The sequence below is a fragment of the Lagenorhynchus albirostris genome, chromosome 14 (genome assembly GCF_949774975.1).
Source record: "Lagenorhynchus albirostris chromosome 14, mLagAlb1.1, whole genome shotgun sequence".
NCBI lineage: Eukaryota > Metazoa > Chordata > Mammalia > Artiodactyla > Delphinidae > Lagenorhynchus > Lagenorhynchus albirostris.
Genome location: NC_083108.1, coordinates 28489745 through 28508297, shown reverse-complemented (window position 1 = coordinate 28508297; position 18553 = coordinate 28489745). Strand labels below are relative to the sequence as shown.

At 43.9% G+C, this 18553-nt stretch overlaps 1 protein-coding gene across 2 annotated transcripts in view; it reads left to right on the top strand.

Moving 5' to 3' along the window:
- Positions 1 to 18553, top strand: part of SETBP1 (SET binding protein 1) — a 372240-nt gene that overhangs the window by 175436 nt on the left and 178251 nt on the right. For both annotated transcript variants that reach the window (XM_060120961.1, XM_060120962.1), the window contains exon 3: positions 14150 to 14203. In XM_060120961.1, the coding sequence (XP_059976944.1) occupies positions 14150 to 14203 (54 nt within the window). The remainder of the gene's footprint in view (positions 1 to 14149; positions 14204 to 18553) is intronic.

Here is an 18553-nt window from a genome sequence, read left to right as displayed (position 1 = left end):
GCTCATCCTTCAGGGCTCAGCTGAATTGTTGCTTCCTCAGGAAAGCCTTTCTTGACCAGCCCCAAATTCTAAATCAGGTCTCTCTCTGTTAACTCTCTGTCATACCCATACTTTTTTCTCATACTTTTTTTTTTTACTTTATCACAACTCTAAATTACATTTATTTCTGTTATTCAAAATAATTCTGTCTTGGGCTTCCCTGGTGGTGCAGTGGTTGAGAGTCCGCCTGCCGATGCAGGGGACACGGGTTCGTGCCCCGGTCCGGGAAGATCCCACATGCCGTGGAGCGGCTGGGCCCGTGAGCCATGGCCGCTGAGCCTGCGCATCCGGAGGCTGTGCTCCACAACGGGAGAGGCCACAACAGTGAGAGGCCCGCAAACCGCAAAAAAGAAAAGAAAAGAATTCTGTCTCCCTGATTAGACTCTTGGGTTTCATGAGGGCAGGGACTATATCTTATTTGTTCATTGATGTATCCTCAGAATGCGGGGTACTTGGCATTCTCATTGGCTGAATAAGACAAAGTTGAAATTTAGACCTGAGTGGACCCAGCAGACGAGAAGGGGCATGGGTCTCCAGGTCCGAAAAAACTCACACCCAACACATTCAACCAGGATAGAGAAGAAACAGGGCCAGGTTTAGCACTGTCTTAGTCTTTTTAGCTGCTGTAACAAACTACTGTAAACTAGGTGTCTTATAAATAAAAATTTATTTCTTACAGTTCTAGAGGCTAAGAAGTCCAAGATCATGGTGCCAGCTGACTTGTTGTCTGGTGAGGACCTGCTTCTTGGTTCTTCTCACTGTGTCCTCACGTGGAGGAAGGGGCTAGAGAGCTCCCTGGGGGTCTCTTTATAAGAGCACTAGTTCCATTCATGAGGGCTCCATCCTTGAGCCCTCATGAGGGCTAATCCCCTCCCAAAGGCCCTGCCTCCAAATACCATCATGTTGGGGTCAGGATTTAACATATGAATTTTGGGGGCAAACAAGCATTCAGTTTACAGCAAGCAGATTCACCACATTTATCTGGGATTTCCTCAGGTTCATCTTGAGTCCCTAATAATGCAGATTTCTCACGATGGCTTACATGCTGGGTAAATCCCACATACCTTTCAAGTCTCCTTGCCCAGGACATCCTCAGCTACCTTGAGTTCTAACCAGGGCAGGCTGTGCATTAGCCCACATGGCCCCTGTGCATATATGTTCTGCACTGAGGCTCTCAGTTCTAGCCACACCTGATGCTCATGGGTTGTGAACATGCCTACACCACCACCCACCCTGATCTTCCCAAATTTTTAGAAATGATAACTCCATTCTCAGCTTCTCAGGCAAAAACCGTGGCATCATCCTTCATTCCTTTTTCTCCCTGTCACTCCACAGCCAATCCATCAGCAAATACTGTGGGCTGTTCCCTACATAGCAGCCAGGGAAGCTTTAACAGTGTAACTCAAATCGCGTCCTGTGTCCTCTTCTCCAAAGACTTCCCATGTCCTTTAGTGTGATGTGCTATGCCCTAGACCTCCAGACTAATACCTGATGGCTCTCTGTGGGACGGCCTTGCTCGGCTCACATCTCCAGCCGCCATCCCCTTGCTCACTCTGCCCCAGCGACACCAGTCTCCTTGCTGTTTCACCACCACGTTGAGCACATGTCCACGTCAGTAACTTTGCACATTGTGTTCTCTCTGTTTGGATTGTTCTATTCCAAATGTCACACAGCTCACTTCCATACTTCTGTCTACTGAGATAGTCGCTTGTTAGACAGGCCTTCCCTGACTGGCTTATTTAAAGCAGTACATCCCCAACTTTGCCCCTTTCTTCTGCTTTATTTTTCTTAACTTTTATTACAATTCACAGGTTATAGCATTATTTTTATTGTTATCATTTTACTTTATTGTCTTTCATTGAAAGCAGGTACTTTTTTACGCTTATATCCCAGTTCCTAGAAAAATATATATTTATTGAATGAACTTATTTCATGAATATCAGCATCCTTCACATTTACTCCATTCAAAAGCTTGGCTTACTTCATACACAAATTTGTACAGAGAACATGTTAATTTCTGAGCTTGTTGGGATGTCCCATTTCATACAAGTCACCTGATCTAAGTTCCAGCCCAGTTGTCAGTGGTCTTCAGCAGATAGTCTCGTGGGCACTGTGGTGTGCTAGAGCCAGCTCATGGTGGCAAGAGGCAACAGGGCACATCTATTTCCAACTCTGCAATCAGCACCTTCAGGTTGGTAGCTTGAAGTGGTGAGAATATTTTACACTGTGGAAATTGGCAAATGCCTTGCATCAGGGCTTTTTTTCCCCCCCAGAGAGTCAGTTATTAAAGATAGGTCAGGACAAGACTTGTTAGTAACGGTTAGTCCTCCCACTGGCACAGTGTGCTCAGATCTGAGAGCCACATTTTGAGGGAGGCATTTGTAAGTTAGGCAGTGATGATACCAGGAACCGTATCCAGGGAAGAAGAGTTGAAAGCCCTTAGGATATGCCACCTGGGGATGTATGGATATGATACCTGTCATCAAATGTATCAGGAATGGCCAGTGGCAGGAGGGCTAAGCATACTATAGTGTGGGCACATGGGCAGGACCGGGGAATGTATGGGAGACGATGTGTCTGAAATCATCGGGGCTTGGTGTTTGGCTCTAACTTGAGATTTGTTGCCTGGAGTGGGCTGGTTAGTTTCCTCACTTGTAAAATGAGGTTCACATTATCTATTTAACAGGAAGATCTTGACAATAAAAGCAAAGCAGTTAGTTCCTTTTGCTCAGAACTAGGGGGATGAGTTTCAGTGAGGCATATTTCAACTGAATAAAGGTAGAATTTGCTAAAGACTAAAATAGTGAGTGGCCCTTCCTCAGAAGTGTTCAAGCTGTATGTCCATCTGTCAGAGAAGTTGGAGAAGGGGATTCCTGCATTGGAGCGGGGCTGGTCTGGATAATCACCCCCTAGGATCCCTTCTACACTAAGACTTCTAAAGCCAAATACATCCCTAGGCAAGTCATTGACCAATTTTTTTGCCTCATTTCCTCCATCTGTCAAACAAGCAGGATAGTTTCTGTCCCTTCATGTCTTTCATTGTTGTTGAGATGATTAAGTGAGATCATCATTTGAAATGTTTTTAGATCTAAGAGTAAAGACATTTTGTCAATCTCATACTTCACCATTCTTTTTATAATAAAACCACTTTACACCTTGGAATAGGGTAACATTCCCTGTGATGTGACTATGAAGAGTGCCTGCTGTATTGCACTCAACAGACAGTAGAGGGTAAATAATTGAAAGACAGCCCTATTGTCAAATAATTTTCAATATTATATGGAAATAAGCTTGTGTGTCTTGGAATTAGAATGCTTGTTAATAGTTAATATCCCATGAGGTCAAGGAAAGCCTTAGGGTGAATGGAGAGATTAGGCCACTGCTGTTGACAGGTGCCTTCCATTTAGATATGGCAAAGGTAAGTGGCTGGACACAGCTAGATACGGCTTCCCTACCCTCTTTTTCATCTTCTGTCCCAGAGTGAAGCTTGCTTCATATAATTCACAGTGTAGCAATGGATCCTCTGCCCTCCAAATTATGGGCCACTCACCTCTATTCTTAACTACAATTCCTTAGATCTGGGATTTTTTTTTTATCAAAGGACCTGGAGATTCCGATTTTTCTTGCCCAGTTAGAAATGAAGCACAGCAAATGGCTATAGTGGGAATAGTTGCAGTGTGATTATAGTGTTACTGATTGATAGTGGATACTTTCCTAAAACCAGGTTTAAGTAGAAAGGGATGTGGCGAGAAACAAGAGGCCACTTATTCTCTGAAACAGCAGTAAGAGATGGAGAGCATAGATTCTCTTCAACATACACTTAGGCCTCACCAGCTTCTCTGTTCTGTCAAGGGCCCTGCCTCCCCTTACACCCTACCACTCTACCATTTTTCCTTTGATAACTCACCCCCAAGTACCTCTAGTAATAGACAATTTGTGTGAAGCCTAACAATGCTTTGGGTGAGTGACAGGGCCATCCATAGCCTTTTCCAGAATTCATAGCCTGTCATATCATGAGGTGACCTTACAGAGTTTCTCGTGTCAGAGGCGGGGAATACCAAGGGCCAGGCAGAGACATGGCTTGCCCAAGGTCACCAAATGAATTGCCAAATGTAACTGCAAAAGTGAACATCATTAGTCTGCGTGGTGGACCCTTTGTGCTATAAAGGGCTTGGGCATATGATTATTAAAGGGGTCTCACACTAAGTTAGCAGCTACTTCCTGTCCTGCTGATGTAGCATCTGTGTGTTACACTCATTTTGCTCAGTCTCAGTGGGTAGCATATAGAGAGGCTTCTCCCCGCTGAGCCAGCCGGAAATTCTGGGCAGTTTGTCCAAAACTGGGGGGACTGTGAGTCAGGCACACACATGATTTCAGGGAGAACCAGTTAAAGGATATCTTATTAGGAGAAGAGATCCAGGGAGCTATAATCCATATACGATGGATTTTGATGAAAAGAAAACCTCTGTTTTCCAGATACCACTCTGAGATGATCTTGTTCTTGAGAGTAAAATCATAAAAAAACATTTTTAGCAAACTGTAGTCTCAGCAGGGCTATGTGAAACAGGTACATACACACCCCAGCAAAGAAGAGTTACTGGTGAACCAGCTGCTTCCAGAAGTCCTGTATAAAATACAAGAGGGACAGATTTTTAACAAAGTACAAGGATATCTGTATTTCAGAGAACCATGCCTCCTTCAAAGTTGTTATGCTAGGAATCTAAAGCTTAATATACTGGGGAGCAACTTTAGAAAGATGTGGCAGACTCTGTAGAGTATCTTTAATGGTGAAGAATCATTCTGGAAATAGCCAGATGTCTCGATCCTCAAAGAACTCCTGTCCTAGGGAATGACAGGACCAAGTAAGTACACAGCACGTACAGTGGCTGTAACGTTGTACAGTCTTACAAGGCAAGAGCAGGACCATTTGTGAAAGAGATTGCACATTAATTGTGCAAACAGTTTTCAAGTAGAAGTTCAAAGAGATTTTTATTTCAACCAATAGCAAAGCATATAAACAAACGAGTTCCACTTGGTTAATTAAAATAAATAAGCAAATAACCTGATTTACTTTTTTAAAAATACGTAATAACCTTTCTAATGAAAACCATAAGCAGAAGTATTTGGTAAACAAAGACCGTCTTTTAAATTTTAGTTTTGTGAAGGTTATTTCTTGAAAATGAGAGGAAGAACTCGGGTTTCACTTCTCTATCTTTGTTGAATACGGTTGTCTGTCTTCCCTAAAGATCTTACCTCCTGTTGTCCAGTTCCTTGATTCTGTCAAGTGCCAGACTATCCTTAACAACTTGTGCTCCTTTTAGTTCTCATGCTATGCTGGATTTGAAGATGACATGAAAGCACATTTCTTGCCTGTAGTAACAGAGATGGCTTTTCCTATATTATTAGAAGTGCCCACGTATATGGTCATAATGATATTACTCTTCCTTGGGATGCAACTATCCTCTTCCCATCATTGGTTGCCATTTTTTATAAATGCCCACCTCTTGGCGTGTGTCTCTAAAAGGCAGAGGTCTTTTCTAGGTGGAATGAGGTTACCCACGACAGCATTTAGATTATTGGCAGTGCCACATGTATGGAGTAGTTAAGAATGAACATAGGCTTTGGTTTCAGATGGAATTGAGCATGTTCTCTGGATCTGTCAATTACTCTCTTGTGACTTTGAATAAGCTACTTAATGTAGCTAAGTTTCTGCTTTCTTATTTATAAAATGGGTATAATAGTACTGCCTTATGAGGTTCTCCAGAAGAATTAATAATAGGAGCTGATCCCTGGAAAGCATTCAGTAGTTTACGGGGATTCCCAGCATCTGTGATGGTGCCTGGAACTTGGCACACCGTTATCAGCTAGAAGAAAAAAGAAAAGGAGGAAGGAAGGAAGGAAAGCAGGAAGGGAGGCAGAGGGGGTAAACTTGGTTAGGGAGAGAATATCCACGTGATGATTAGTGCACAGCATTACAGTGCAGACTCTAGTGAGTCCTTGGTCAGCCAGGGTTCAGGAACGAAGCTTCTTTGAAAAAAGTCAACTTGAGTTCAGAGAAATGTGAGGAGAAGATCAAGATGTCACTTAGATGCCTACACTGTGAGCCTGCATGGGGCTGATGGGAAGTGGGAAGCCTGGATCCTACCTGCACGGTGGGTCATCTGGGGCCTGGCTGTCAGTGGTTCCAATGTCCCTGTGCCAGGGATGACTCCCTGACAGAGTAGGGAGGGAGAAAGCCCCACTCCATTTAGGGATTCCTGAGGGGGTCATGGATGCCTTAGAGGACTGGACTTGTCAGGATTTGGAGCTATGTTCAACTTCCAGTTCTGCCACTTTTTGCCCCTATAACCCTGGACAAATTAGTTAACCAATTTGAGCCTCAGTTTGCTCAACTGTGAACTGGTGAAAATAATACTAACCTGCATTAATAATGTGAAGATTAAGAGGAATAATAGAGTTAAAGCATCTACCTGGTACAATAACAGGCAAAAGTACGTCCTGAAAAATCAATTATTTTTTTTATATTATAATTGCCAAGAGTTCAGGGTAGGCTTTCAAAGGAGGAGATCCTTCCACTTTACCTGAGGCTTATAAAAGCTGTGGCTACCTTCAGCTATAAGGCCAGCTATCACTGGGTCCAGCTTGACTTTATCCCTTTTAGATATTCACCTGTAATTGTGATTAATTGCTCTAGATTTGGCCTGAGGGGCCCAGATTCTCAGCCAATTTGGCTACACTGAGCTGAGCAGCCAAGCTTTTGACTCCAGTGCTCAGATACTCTCTGAAGCAAGCACCTTCTGACTTTTCCATTCTCTGCTGCTGAGTGAGCCCAGGGGTGTAAATCAATTTCCTTGGATTTGCCAAGGGGATGCATTATAAAGCTTCAATACTAGTCTTCGAGCCAAGTGAGCAGATCATCTGGTCAGTTCTAAGCAGAAATTCAGTACATGATGTGAAGGCAGAGATATGGATGGATTCTCCCCAGTATCCAGCTTTTCTTGGCGTATGTTCAGTGTGGGAACCTCCTTTACTGGCCTTTTACTGACTTTGGGAACAGCCCACAGATGCTTCCAATGGAACGTGAATTTTGCATTTTGTTCGAAGGAAAGAACCTATAGCCCAGATTGTGCTCCTGAGAAGCAACACATCTCTAGCTCCTTACTTTCCTGGTAAGTTAGCTATGCTTTCTTAAGCGTATAGTTTGCTGAACTTCAGATGAAAAGAATAGCCATCACTGCTTTCAGAAAATGGAAAGAAAAGAAGATAAAGCATTTTCCCGATGAATAACTCATGGCAAGTATTAAAGGCTGTGTTCTTAAAAATGAGGTCTGCTCATGCATCCATTCCAATCCTAGTAAGAGATGACTGTCTTAGCATCTTTAAAGAGATGAGCTGGTTAATTCTCTTCCCCCAGGTATATTCTGTTAGCACTGGGAGTGGCTTCTTCACCTATGTAGGGGCCTTCTCTTTTAAGATAAGTGCATTCCAATTTTATTTTTTATAAAGTTTTAAATCAAATAGATCTTAAATGGAAGTCCAATATAAAATGCCAATAAGAGGTGTGCTGTTCTGGCTAAAGTGGGATGGGCTCCTTAGAGCACAGTTTGAAAACCACTCTTCTGTAAGTTTCCTATGCATGGTTCATTTTGAAACATCAGAGGCATCATATAGGACCTGATAGAACCTCTATTAATACACATTCAAAAAATAGTGGGGCTCATGGAGTATTAGGATGTAGTGAAAGGGAACACGCATCCTCCAAACCAGGCTCCTGTGCCTCCCTACCACCTGCAAATGGTGTAACCTCAGAAACGACTTAACCCGCTTGAGCTACTTCTTACCAAAATGCATAATAAATGAGGATATGAACATTCATGTCACCAGTTTATACCAGGTTTACCTCTGTAAACTTCCCACCCAACACCACACAAGATGCCCTCCATCCTTGAAATCCAGTTTCCTTGGTCTGCAGAACAAGACATTTACAAAGAATTTTACTGGGAAGTTCAAAAAGTGCTGGGTGAACTTCTGTAGGTTCACCAGCTTCAAATAACATAAAACAAGACTTCTTGTCTCAGTGAGTTCTAGATTAGGGCACTCAGAGGCCTCTTCTTTCATTAAGCTCGATACTTATAGCTCTAATCTGCAAGAAAGATTAAATACATTCCCACCCAGAAGTTGAAATAGCTGTGTCTTGGACAACAACCAAATAAGAACATAGGTTATATGTGTGATCTTGCAAGATCACACATGGAATCTTTAAAAAAAATGTATAAGCTCTTTTGGCTACATGTCTAGGGGAATTTGTTACAAATCTCACCTATAAATATTAGAACGCCATTATTTAAAAGATAATACAAGAAAAATATAAGCAGTCAAGACCAGGCTTGCTTGGAGTTATATTCAGTTATTATTAGCCATCCTTGTTGCTCTTTGGAATAGAACCTGAAAGTAAGACTGGAGGTATCAGTGGTTTCAGGTTTAACCTTTAAAATTTCATGAGAGTGAGGGGATTTAGTAAAAGGACACTCAGCCCAGCTAGGATGGCCACTTCGAGTGTGTAACTTACTTCTTAGGCTGGGAGGAAGCTGGCTGCCTGGCCCCTGCATCACCCACCCTAAATGCTTTGGCAGTTAGAACTAATGCTTTCCAAATTGTACGGTTGTTTACCTTTAGCTTGGATGTGGATGTGACTGCAACCTCACTGGGATGGTGACCCCGTGTAGCAGCCTGAGTGACCACTCTCTAAGTTCCTATTTGCACACCAATAATAGAGACACAGTACAAGACTATCTCATTGCCCTCCCATCTGTCCTTCTGATTAGAAGTTCCTCCAGAGAATGTAGACAACCTCTTAGAAGTGTTTAGTGGGGAAAAGTTCCTGGAAAAAAAAGAGACAGGAGACTAGATAATCTAGAGTCTGTTCCATCTCTTTTATCCCTGAGGTAAGAGACACACACTGGGGCACTGGAACTGTGGGGTCAGAGGGAACACAGAATTCATTTTATAGGTGGTAAAACAAGACCTGAATAAGTGAAGTGACCCCAAAACAGATCCCATAGTGAGTGGAGGCAGACCCGGGGCCAAGACATGAGTCTTCTCCCTCTGAGTCTAACTTTTGTACAGCAGTGTTCCAGTTATCATCCTGTGAGGAATAGCAACCTGTTGGTTCCATTTTACCTCCCTTAATTCAATTTCCACATTTCCTTCTGTGTGCCTGGAACTCTGTTGCAGGCTCACTCATGGTTGGTGGTTCCAGAGCCTGTTGCTTGGTAGAAACCAAGCTTTCTTCCTTAACTTTTTTCCCTTTTCTCTGTCTTAACCCCTGCCACTCTCCCCTCCCGATTTGAATCTCCCAGTCGCCAAGTGTTAGGTCATCTAAAACTTTCTTTGGGTTGCCTACATATGGTTGGATTTGTTGTTTCTGCTTTTTCACTGGGTAAGCCACTTAATCTTTCTGGACCTCAGTTTCTAGTTGGTTTCTAACAACCCCAATCACACACGTAATTGGGTGTTTACCTCCCTTGCTGGGAGGCTGCCTTCCACACAGGCTGTCCTCAGCTATTTTGCCATTTGAGGGATTGGAGCGGGATGTGGTTCATGTTCCATCCTGTAGCCAAAGTAAGAAGCAAGTGACACTTCACAAAATAAAGAGGGGGAAAAAATCCATTTCCTACAAAATAGAAAAGGGAAAGGAGCACAGATTGAAAAGAGGACAGGTGAGGTAAAAAACACATTTAATGAAAGGATGGTGTCTTTAAGGGAAATTTAAAACAGGGTCATTTGTTTTCCCCGAAGCCGTCTTTGCTCTGTTGTCTTTATCTGTGTACCTGCCTACCGCCGCATCCACCCATCCACCCATCCATCTAGCTCACATGTTGTCATCTACTTTTCTGGCCCACGGGGAGGGAATATTTGAGAAGAGCAAATAACCTAGAGGATCCCTAGCACAACCGGGCTTCAGTGTGTCCAGCTGCATGTCTACAAGGCTGGGATCCTTTCAGCCAGATGTCCAGCGTGAGTCCCCCCACACTCCCCATTTTGTGTCAGGGACTCCCTTACCGGATGCAGTGTGTTCTTTTGATGAGGGGCCAGAAGAGGGGAAGTGATACTCCTGGGGCTGGAGGACACAGAGAAAAGTGGAGCAGCTTCCTCCCCTCTTTTGAAGGAAGCTCTGGAAGCTGTAGAATTTAGCAGGTATAAAAGAAGCTATTTGAGGGGCAGTCTGAGGCCCACGGAGGTCCCAGGGTGATGCTGACTGCAGCTGTGCTGGGGGTGACTTATGGTGGTGTAGGAAGCAAAGGGAGAATCCTGTTCAGGAAGCTGGGTGTGAGAGGAATGCCAGCAGAATGCCTCTGCTTGTGAAGCTGAAGGTATTTCTCTCACCTGAGGGTCCCACAGTTTCCTTCATCTTCCCCCAGTCCCCCTGCTCCCCAGCCTGCCCTTTGGGCTTGGAGAGACCAAGAAAAAAAATTGAACTTGCGCCAAGAGAGAAACTGCAGCTCCTCAAAAATGGAAAGCAGGGTCATCATCATAATATTCTGAATGTGGACTGTTCCAGAGAGCAGGGAGACGTGTCAGGAATGAGAATGGTTTGAGACAGGGCCCAAGGATGCTGCCCAGCTCCACCAGAGAGATGAAAGAATTTTCTCCTTCCTTTGCCTTTTAAATGTAATTCTGTCTGCCTTTCTCCCCCACACCCACCCAACCCTTTTTCTGGGAGCTGTGCAGACATTTAGCCATCCTGGGAAAAGTCAGGATCCTTTTCATTAACTGCAACCTGACTGCAGTCCCCAGAGCCACGGCGGAATGCATTTCCTCCCTCTTCGCCTCCCTGTCCTGGATCCCTCCCCACACGGCTAGGATGGTCTGAGCAGTGAACTCTTTTTCTGTGGGACAGAATGAGGAAGGGGTCTGGTCGGGGGGTGGGGTGGGGGGGGTGGGGACAGTTTGGACAGGGTCTGGATCAGTGCTTTTTAGGGCAGTGGTCTGTGGAAGCACATTCTCATCTCTTCTCCGCCATGCCTCAGCCTCCCCTACTGATTAATTCATCCAGATATTTGAATGCTGTTTCATGCAGGAAATGCTCTAGGTGCTGAGCATTCTAGATGTCATTTCCTCTTGTCAGCTTGAAGCATGTCATAAGCTGTCCCTCACACTTCCCAGTAACTTAGTCATTCTAGCCCTCACCTCTAGTTTGACAATATTCCCCACTTTTCTTGTAAGTCATTTGACCAACAGGTACTTAATGACTAATTGTTTGTCCAGACTCTTCTTAACACTTTGAGAAATGCAGAAGTTATGTAAGATTTATATAAACCATGGTCTTTTTGGGCATGGGCTTGTTAGGCAAAAAAAAGGAAAATACAAAATATATACAAAAGAGAAGTTTAAATAATTAAGACCTAAATTGCGGGAATTCCCTGGTGTCCAGTGGTTAGGACTTCGTGCTTCCACTGCAGGGGGCACGGGTTCGATTCCTGGTTGGGGAACTAAGATCCCGCATGCCACAAGGCACGACCCCCCCACCGCCAAAAAAAAAAAAAAAAAGAACTAAATTGCACGCATCTTTCTTCTGATTAAGAGAAGGGAAAGAGGATGTAAGATGTAAGTTTTCCAGGGAGGATGGGATAGATCCTAACTTTGCTGAGCAGGGGACCTAAGGAATAATAACCAAAAATTCTGTATCTTTATTTCCATTCAAAGTGGATATGGTCATTTCTCAATCCCAAACCACTAACGTGAGGGAATAGTACATACGCTAAGATGCCGTGAACACCCTTGTGGTTTATTTTCTGTTGCAGCATCTCAGAACTGGGAAGAACTAGATATTTGGGGCTTACTTCTTCTGTCTGCCTGGTGAACCTCGTGAAAACGCAGTAGAAGAGTCCCTGCCAGCTCGACTTCCAGGGCCTGGAGAGTTTGAGACCTGAGTCCTATGCACTAACACATGTCTGCGGCCCTGTTCTTGCAGAGGTCACTCCCATGCCCATACATCACCCTAGCCTGTCTGTCCCTCCTCCCCAGCTCCATCCCAACCTGTGCTTGAATCAGAGGCCCTAAGCCATATTGACAAGTCCTGAAAAGTAGATTGTTGTTACCAATTAAATAAAATAGTGTCTGAAAGGAAGGGTTAGTTAAGGGTCATTCATAGGGACACACATTTTATGTTCCTGCCTGTGGCTCATTTGACTAACAGTCTGGTCCTCATCTTTTTTCCTGTGTCATGTCTCCTCAACAAATTATCTCCAGTGTGCCTCCACCAGAGGCATCATGTTAAAGAAGAAAGAGGATAAGCTTTGGGATAATATACTGTTGGATTTAAATCCCAAATATGTGTTCTACCTGTGTGACCTAAAAAAGGTTTTTTAACCTCCGTAAGTCTCAATTTTCCCATCCATAAAGTGGAGATACTTTGTATTTCATGAGGGATTTATGAAGATTAGAAAATAAAAATTCTATAAAGCAGCAACCACTGTGCTGGGCACCCAGGCGATCCTCGATGTAGCATGATTCCCTCCCTTCTTCCTTAATGCATGCCACAGCTGGCAGAGAACAGACGCAAAGGGAGCTGTGCTGGGCTTGGTAAACCCCTTTTCCACGTCTTCTCCCCACTGCCGACTTGAAGCGGCTCCCTGCCTTGCCGCCTGTCCATTTTCAAGGCTCAGTTCAAACTCCAGCTTATTTCAGCAACCCTACCCTGACCTTCCTTGCCTTACGTTGTTCACAGTTTGACACTAACACCTTACTACACTTTGCTCACACTGACACATGCGTGTCTTACCCTTGGACCAAATTGTATGTTCCTTGAAGGCAGAGATGCTGTATAATTATGTTCAGCCCCCAGTGTCTCGTCAGGTACCCTCACGGCTTGTTGCTTGGCTGTGTGTGCAGTCAGGGGCTGAGCTGGCTCTCTCTCAGGATGGTGCCACCTTTCCAGGCAAATGCCACTTGGGGAATCCTGCCTGCAGGCCTGGGTGTGGGGAGAGAGGTACATTCTCTACCTCCTTCCTGCTCCATCCCAGAGTTTACACACCTTGTGCGTCATTTTTGGCAAAGTCATTGAGAGAAGGTAGGGAGCCCAGGTGAGCTTTTCTGAGGGCTGGAGGCACTACAGCCCAGCATGACTTCCTCTCTTTCTTGAACCAAACAAAATATTGTTACAGCAAATATGAAATCTTTCCTAGTTTCCACAGACGCTCTCCAGGCCTAACAAAGCTAGCAGTCACAATATAGTTTCCACAGACGCTCTCCAGGCCTAACAAAGCTAGCAGTCACACACCTTGAATCAAAATAAGCATCTGCATTTTTTTCTCTTTAGCCCATTTTCCCAGCATTTTTGAGCAACAATAAAGAATGTGATTATTCTGTTAATTTATGATTCCATTGAGTGCTTTCTGGAGAGCATGCAAAAATATTAAAACCTTAACTTTACCCTTTAATATTGATTAAACACAGAGATACAGAAAATACATAACCTGACTCTCCTCATCTAACATTGTGCATAATAGTTGGAGGCATAAGCTATGAATACCTCAATAACATATAAAATCAAAGGCAATGTACGATAAAGGGAAACTGAGTCATGTGCAGCTGCAGAGAGGAAAGGGTCATTTTCACTGGTCTGAGTTTTAAAAAAGAAGAGAAAGAAGAAGCAACAGCCCTCCCAGAGGAGATGGGCCTTTAACTGTCTCTTTTACTTGTCATATCACAGAATAATTTGATAATAGGAAAGAAGTCAGGGACCTTCTCCCTAAGGAAGTGTATGGACTCACACGTAATTTGTACTTACAATCTCAGGGAGTCTGTGGACTTGATGGAGTCCATCCATAGTTCATGATCCCTAACTTAAGGCTCTGAAGAATTAGTGGCACCTGGAAAGAAGGTAGGAGAGGGCAGCAGAGATAGTCAGAGATTGAGTAGACACAAGGTGAGCAGGCCATTCAGTCCAGGCTCCTATCCCAGAAGCACCGCATTTGCCTTTTGTGATTCTGCTGCTTTAGCTCCAGATCTGGGCTCTGGTGAGTCCATTGCCGATCAATTGTTCTGGGGACACTGTAGGCAAACTGTGAGAAGTATCACTAAGGAAGACTCCTTTGTTCTTTTCCAGCTCCTCCCAGCCAGTGACCTTGCAGCCAGCGACCTCAAAGGATTTCAGCCACAGGTAAGTTCCACTGATCCTTTTATGAATTGTGAGCAAACAAAGTTGGCACCAGGGCACAAACCCCCCACCTTGGATTTCCAGCTTCTCTGACTTAAGGAACCAACCTTGACAATGACTTGGTAGTTTGTCCTCTCCCTCTGGCTCCTCCCATCTCATCATGAGCAAAACAACCTGTTTCTGCGTCTTTAATATTTTATAGTACGCAAGAATGTAGACCAAGCTGCTTGGAAAGCGTGGTGGTGGGTGATTCAGCTCAGGAAAGCGTTAAACCAAGGAGGTAGAGGGTGAGGTTCTCTCCTGCATTTCTCCTCGTTGGGACAGGATACTCACATTTGTGGAATCTTTGTGAGCAAATGCCTCGTAGCCATGGTCTGGCAGCCAGGTTAATCTCAGACTTCTGCAGAGGCAGATGGTTGAGTTTTGCTGATCTTGGTTAGGAAACAAGCCATTATTATCTCTGGCCAGAATGCTTTTTTGGAGGTCACTATGAGCAAACCACAAGAGGCACAAGAAAGGGCTCTCTGGGGACCTCCCTGGCAGTGAAGATGGAAAATCACCTTCCCTGTCTTTGGAAGGGAGCTTACTGTCACCACACAAATGCATAACCACCAACACACACACACCACAAATGCACGACAGACACACAAAGTCCTTGTGTTCCCCATGGATCCTAGTATAGATAGAGTGTGTATGCAAAGATAGGTAAATCCAAGAGCAAGAGCTGAGATGCTCCATCCCTTCCTCTGTCCCCCTTTCAATAGGAAACTTCCTGTCACTCCCCAACTCAGTGCTGCCCAAGGCCCCACCTGCTGCACCTCTGCAGAGACTCCCAAGGGCAGAGCAGGTAATTTCTAATAACAATAATTCCATATACTTGGGGATATTTTCTTCTTTAAATATGTTTTACATCCAAGAACTCACTGTACCCTCACTACACTTCTCCCATGTGTGGTGCTGAGATCCCAAGTCCTGGGGAGAAGAGGCCCCAGACCAGTCAGAGAGCTAAGAACCAGAATGGGAGTGGAGCAAGAGGCTTGAGGGAGAGAATGAACAAAATAAAGGGCCCCGTTGGTGAGAGTTAAAGATAAATCCATGTACGGTTTGGGGTCTTTTGATCACAGCTTGTTGATCCTTCTGTCAGGATGCAGTGGGGTTTTAAAAATAGATAGTAAGGAAGCCTTTTGACAATACTGAAAAATGACGATTTATTCAAGTACTTATTCGTATAATTCACACAAACTTTCAGGTGATCTCAGGGAATATAAAACAAAAACAAAAGAAAATCAGCATTTACCCATATCCCACCTACCTCCACACATACTCTCACAAAGCAGTGGGATAAATATTTATCTCAGCTAAATATTTATTTTTATCTGGAAATTTATAAAAATAAAGGGAAAAAAGGCTCTGTGTGATGTTGTTTTGTGGCTTGAAAAGGTTACATAGTGGAGACTGATTTTATGGAAGGGGTGTGTGTGTGTGTGTGTATGTGTGTGTGTGGTTTTGACATTGTTTCTGACTTGATCATATTCTCTCCATGTTTGTTGAGCCACATTTCTAAAGATATTAGATTTAAAATGAACTATTAAGTTAGGTATATTGGGGGTCTGTCCACAACATTTGAGGCCATGATCCTAGAAAGGCAGCTTCCCTGCCCTCCCCACAGATAACCCCGCAGGTGGTTGGTACAGATGGCTCACTCCCCTGCTTCCATCTGACCTTTCCACATTATTCCATTTGTGTGTCATCCCCCCAAGGCTGGAATATAAATGCATATTTTTCACTCCTCAGGATGTGTGTTCCCGAGGCCAGGAAGCCCTGGAACCTTGTGGCTAGAGTGTAGTACCCAGATCAAAAAGTCAGTTCTGCAGTGTTGTTCCTGAATCAAAAAGGCCCTGATGTGTCAACACCTAGTCAACACCACCCTCTCGGGTGCTTTTCCAAAGAGAAACAGAGCACTGCCCACAAGCTTGGGGCTGCCTCCTTCTGGCCCCACTGCACCACATCGTTGGCTTCTGTTGTCATTTTCCCTTCTCTCTTTGGGTTTCAGGTGAAACTGAGCCCCAGGCATCCTGATGTCCACAATCATTCATGGTCGTGTTTCCTTCCAGGCACTGTCACTGACTTTCAGGAGGGAACTTGCTGAGGGCCCCTCCCTGGGCTCACTGTCAGTGGGCCTGTCAGCTTTCACACAGTCCACATTCACCACTTGCATAGAAAAGTTTTTGTCTTTTTTTTTTTTTTTCCCTTGAAGCCCGTCCTGCTGCAGCCTCTTAAGGAAAATAGTCATGATTTCCTCCCTAATCTTTGCTGCCCCTCCACTTAGAAAGTGTGGAGAGGGGTGGTTGTATGAGGCTGGCCTCTCCTTGTCTCTCTTCTCCTTTCTGCATCCAGATAGAGAAGAGGAGGGTAAGGAGGTGACTATCAGCCTTTCTCCCTGTGATTATTGGTTTGTAAAGACACCATGCTCATTCCTGGAAATAAACACATTACTTTGAAGGTAGAGCCCAATGCTGAGATTCTACGGCCCGTACATTAGCGGTGGGAGTTCTCCCAGGCCAGCGAGCTTGGCCTCTGAGCCACACGGGGAGAACTGTCTGACCGGAGGCTACTAGTCTCAGCAGGTTTAAAAAGCACAAATGGAAATGCTCCTGAAATTCACACCTAAGTCACCCACACTCTTCTCTTCCATTTGGTTCCCCCCAAACACATCATTCATTTTCCACCGCCTGTTCTTTCTGCCTTTAAAGGAATGAACACACTTGAGTCCCCTCTTTTCTTGCCTTCGGATGATTAGAAATGAGGACCCTCATCTCCCTTTGCCAGACCATCTCTCTCCATCCCCGAAAGGAATAAATTGAGGCATCTCATTCCCTTAGTAGAAGCCCCACAATCATATGATTTCTTCTTCATTTTATTTTTACTCTTTTTTTTTCCCCTCAGTTTACGAGCTATAAGTGTTCACTAGAGATTTTGGAATGTGTGAAGGTGGTCAAAATGTACAAACTTCTAGTTATAAAATAAATAAGTCCTGGGGGTGTAATGTACAGCGTGGTGACTATAGTTAATAGTACTATACTATATATTTGAAAGTTATTAAAAGAGTAGGTCTTGAAAGTTCTCATCACAAGAAAAAAATTTGTAATTCTGTGTGGTGATGGATGTTAACTATAAAAATTAACTAAAAAGAAGAAATTTGGAAAATATAAAAAAATAAGAAAAAATATCTCTGCACCCCAGAAATATTTATAATGACATTTTGGGGTATAGTCTTACAATAGTTACTGTACGTAGACATACACATCTATGGGATTTTTTTAAAAAATTGACAATCATATTTTATATGCTTTTTTTAACCTTCTATTTTGTTTGCATGCTTTTCATGTCACTGGAAAATCTTCTAGCAACTGGCTATTTTTGTCCGCTTGCTAGTACCATCATTTATTTACCACGCCCCTCTTGCTAGACATTCCATTCCTTTTGCAGGCTGAGCTCTCCAGGAGGAATCCAAGGCAAGTGCTAGATTCTCTGCTCTCATCTAAGATACAAATAGCATCCACGGCTTCTTGGCATTTAGTTCTTCTTTATCTCTCAGTTCCTACAGGCATGTGAAGGTTGCTTAAATTTTGTAGTAAAGTGTCCATGTGTGACCATGGGCATTTAAGCATCTGCTTACAAGGACCCAGGTTGGGGATGCTGGGAAGAAATAACTGTAGTGTGGGGCCCAATCTCAGATGCAAGTTTCACCTGTCCAGCTGCAGTGCTAGGAAAGCAACCCTGAGAAGACCCATCCCCCACAGAGGAGAACACCCACAAAAGGACTTGGTCCTCACCAGCTTCATAAATGCCTCACTGTCTCAGAGGAGAGAGGATACTTCTTTCAGGAAAAATTGAGTTTTACTGCAAGTATGCCTCATGACAGGATTTTGGGAGGCAAGTGTAATAGCTGTTCTATAAAGGGTCGCCATTTTAAAGGAATTTCTAAAATGTCCATTGCTATTATGGCCAAGGGGACATTTGCAGTGAAGGGTAAGAAGAGTACCTCAGAACACAGAAAAACATTTTTCAGTGCGGAGAAAACAGGGCTTTCAGTCACTGAGCTGCCATTTCATTCAGAGGTGCCCATGGAGACCTTTATGTGGGGCTCCCTGCTGCATAGACTCTTCCCCAGAATTTTGACAATTCTGGAATGTCCTGCCACTACTATTAGCTTTGTGAACCTGGGGAAGTTACCTAGTGGCTTTAATCCTCATTTTCCTTATCAAGCAAAAAATCTGTGCAGCTTATCCCACAGATTGTTGTGAGGCTCAAATTGTTGTGAGACAATATTGTGAAAGCAACCTAGCATGA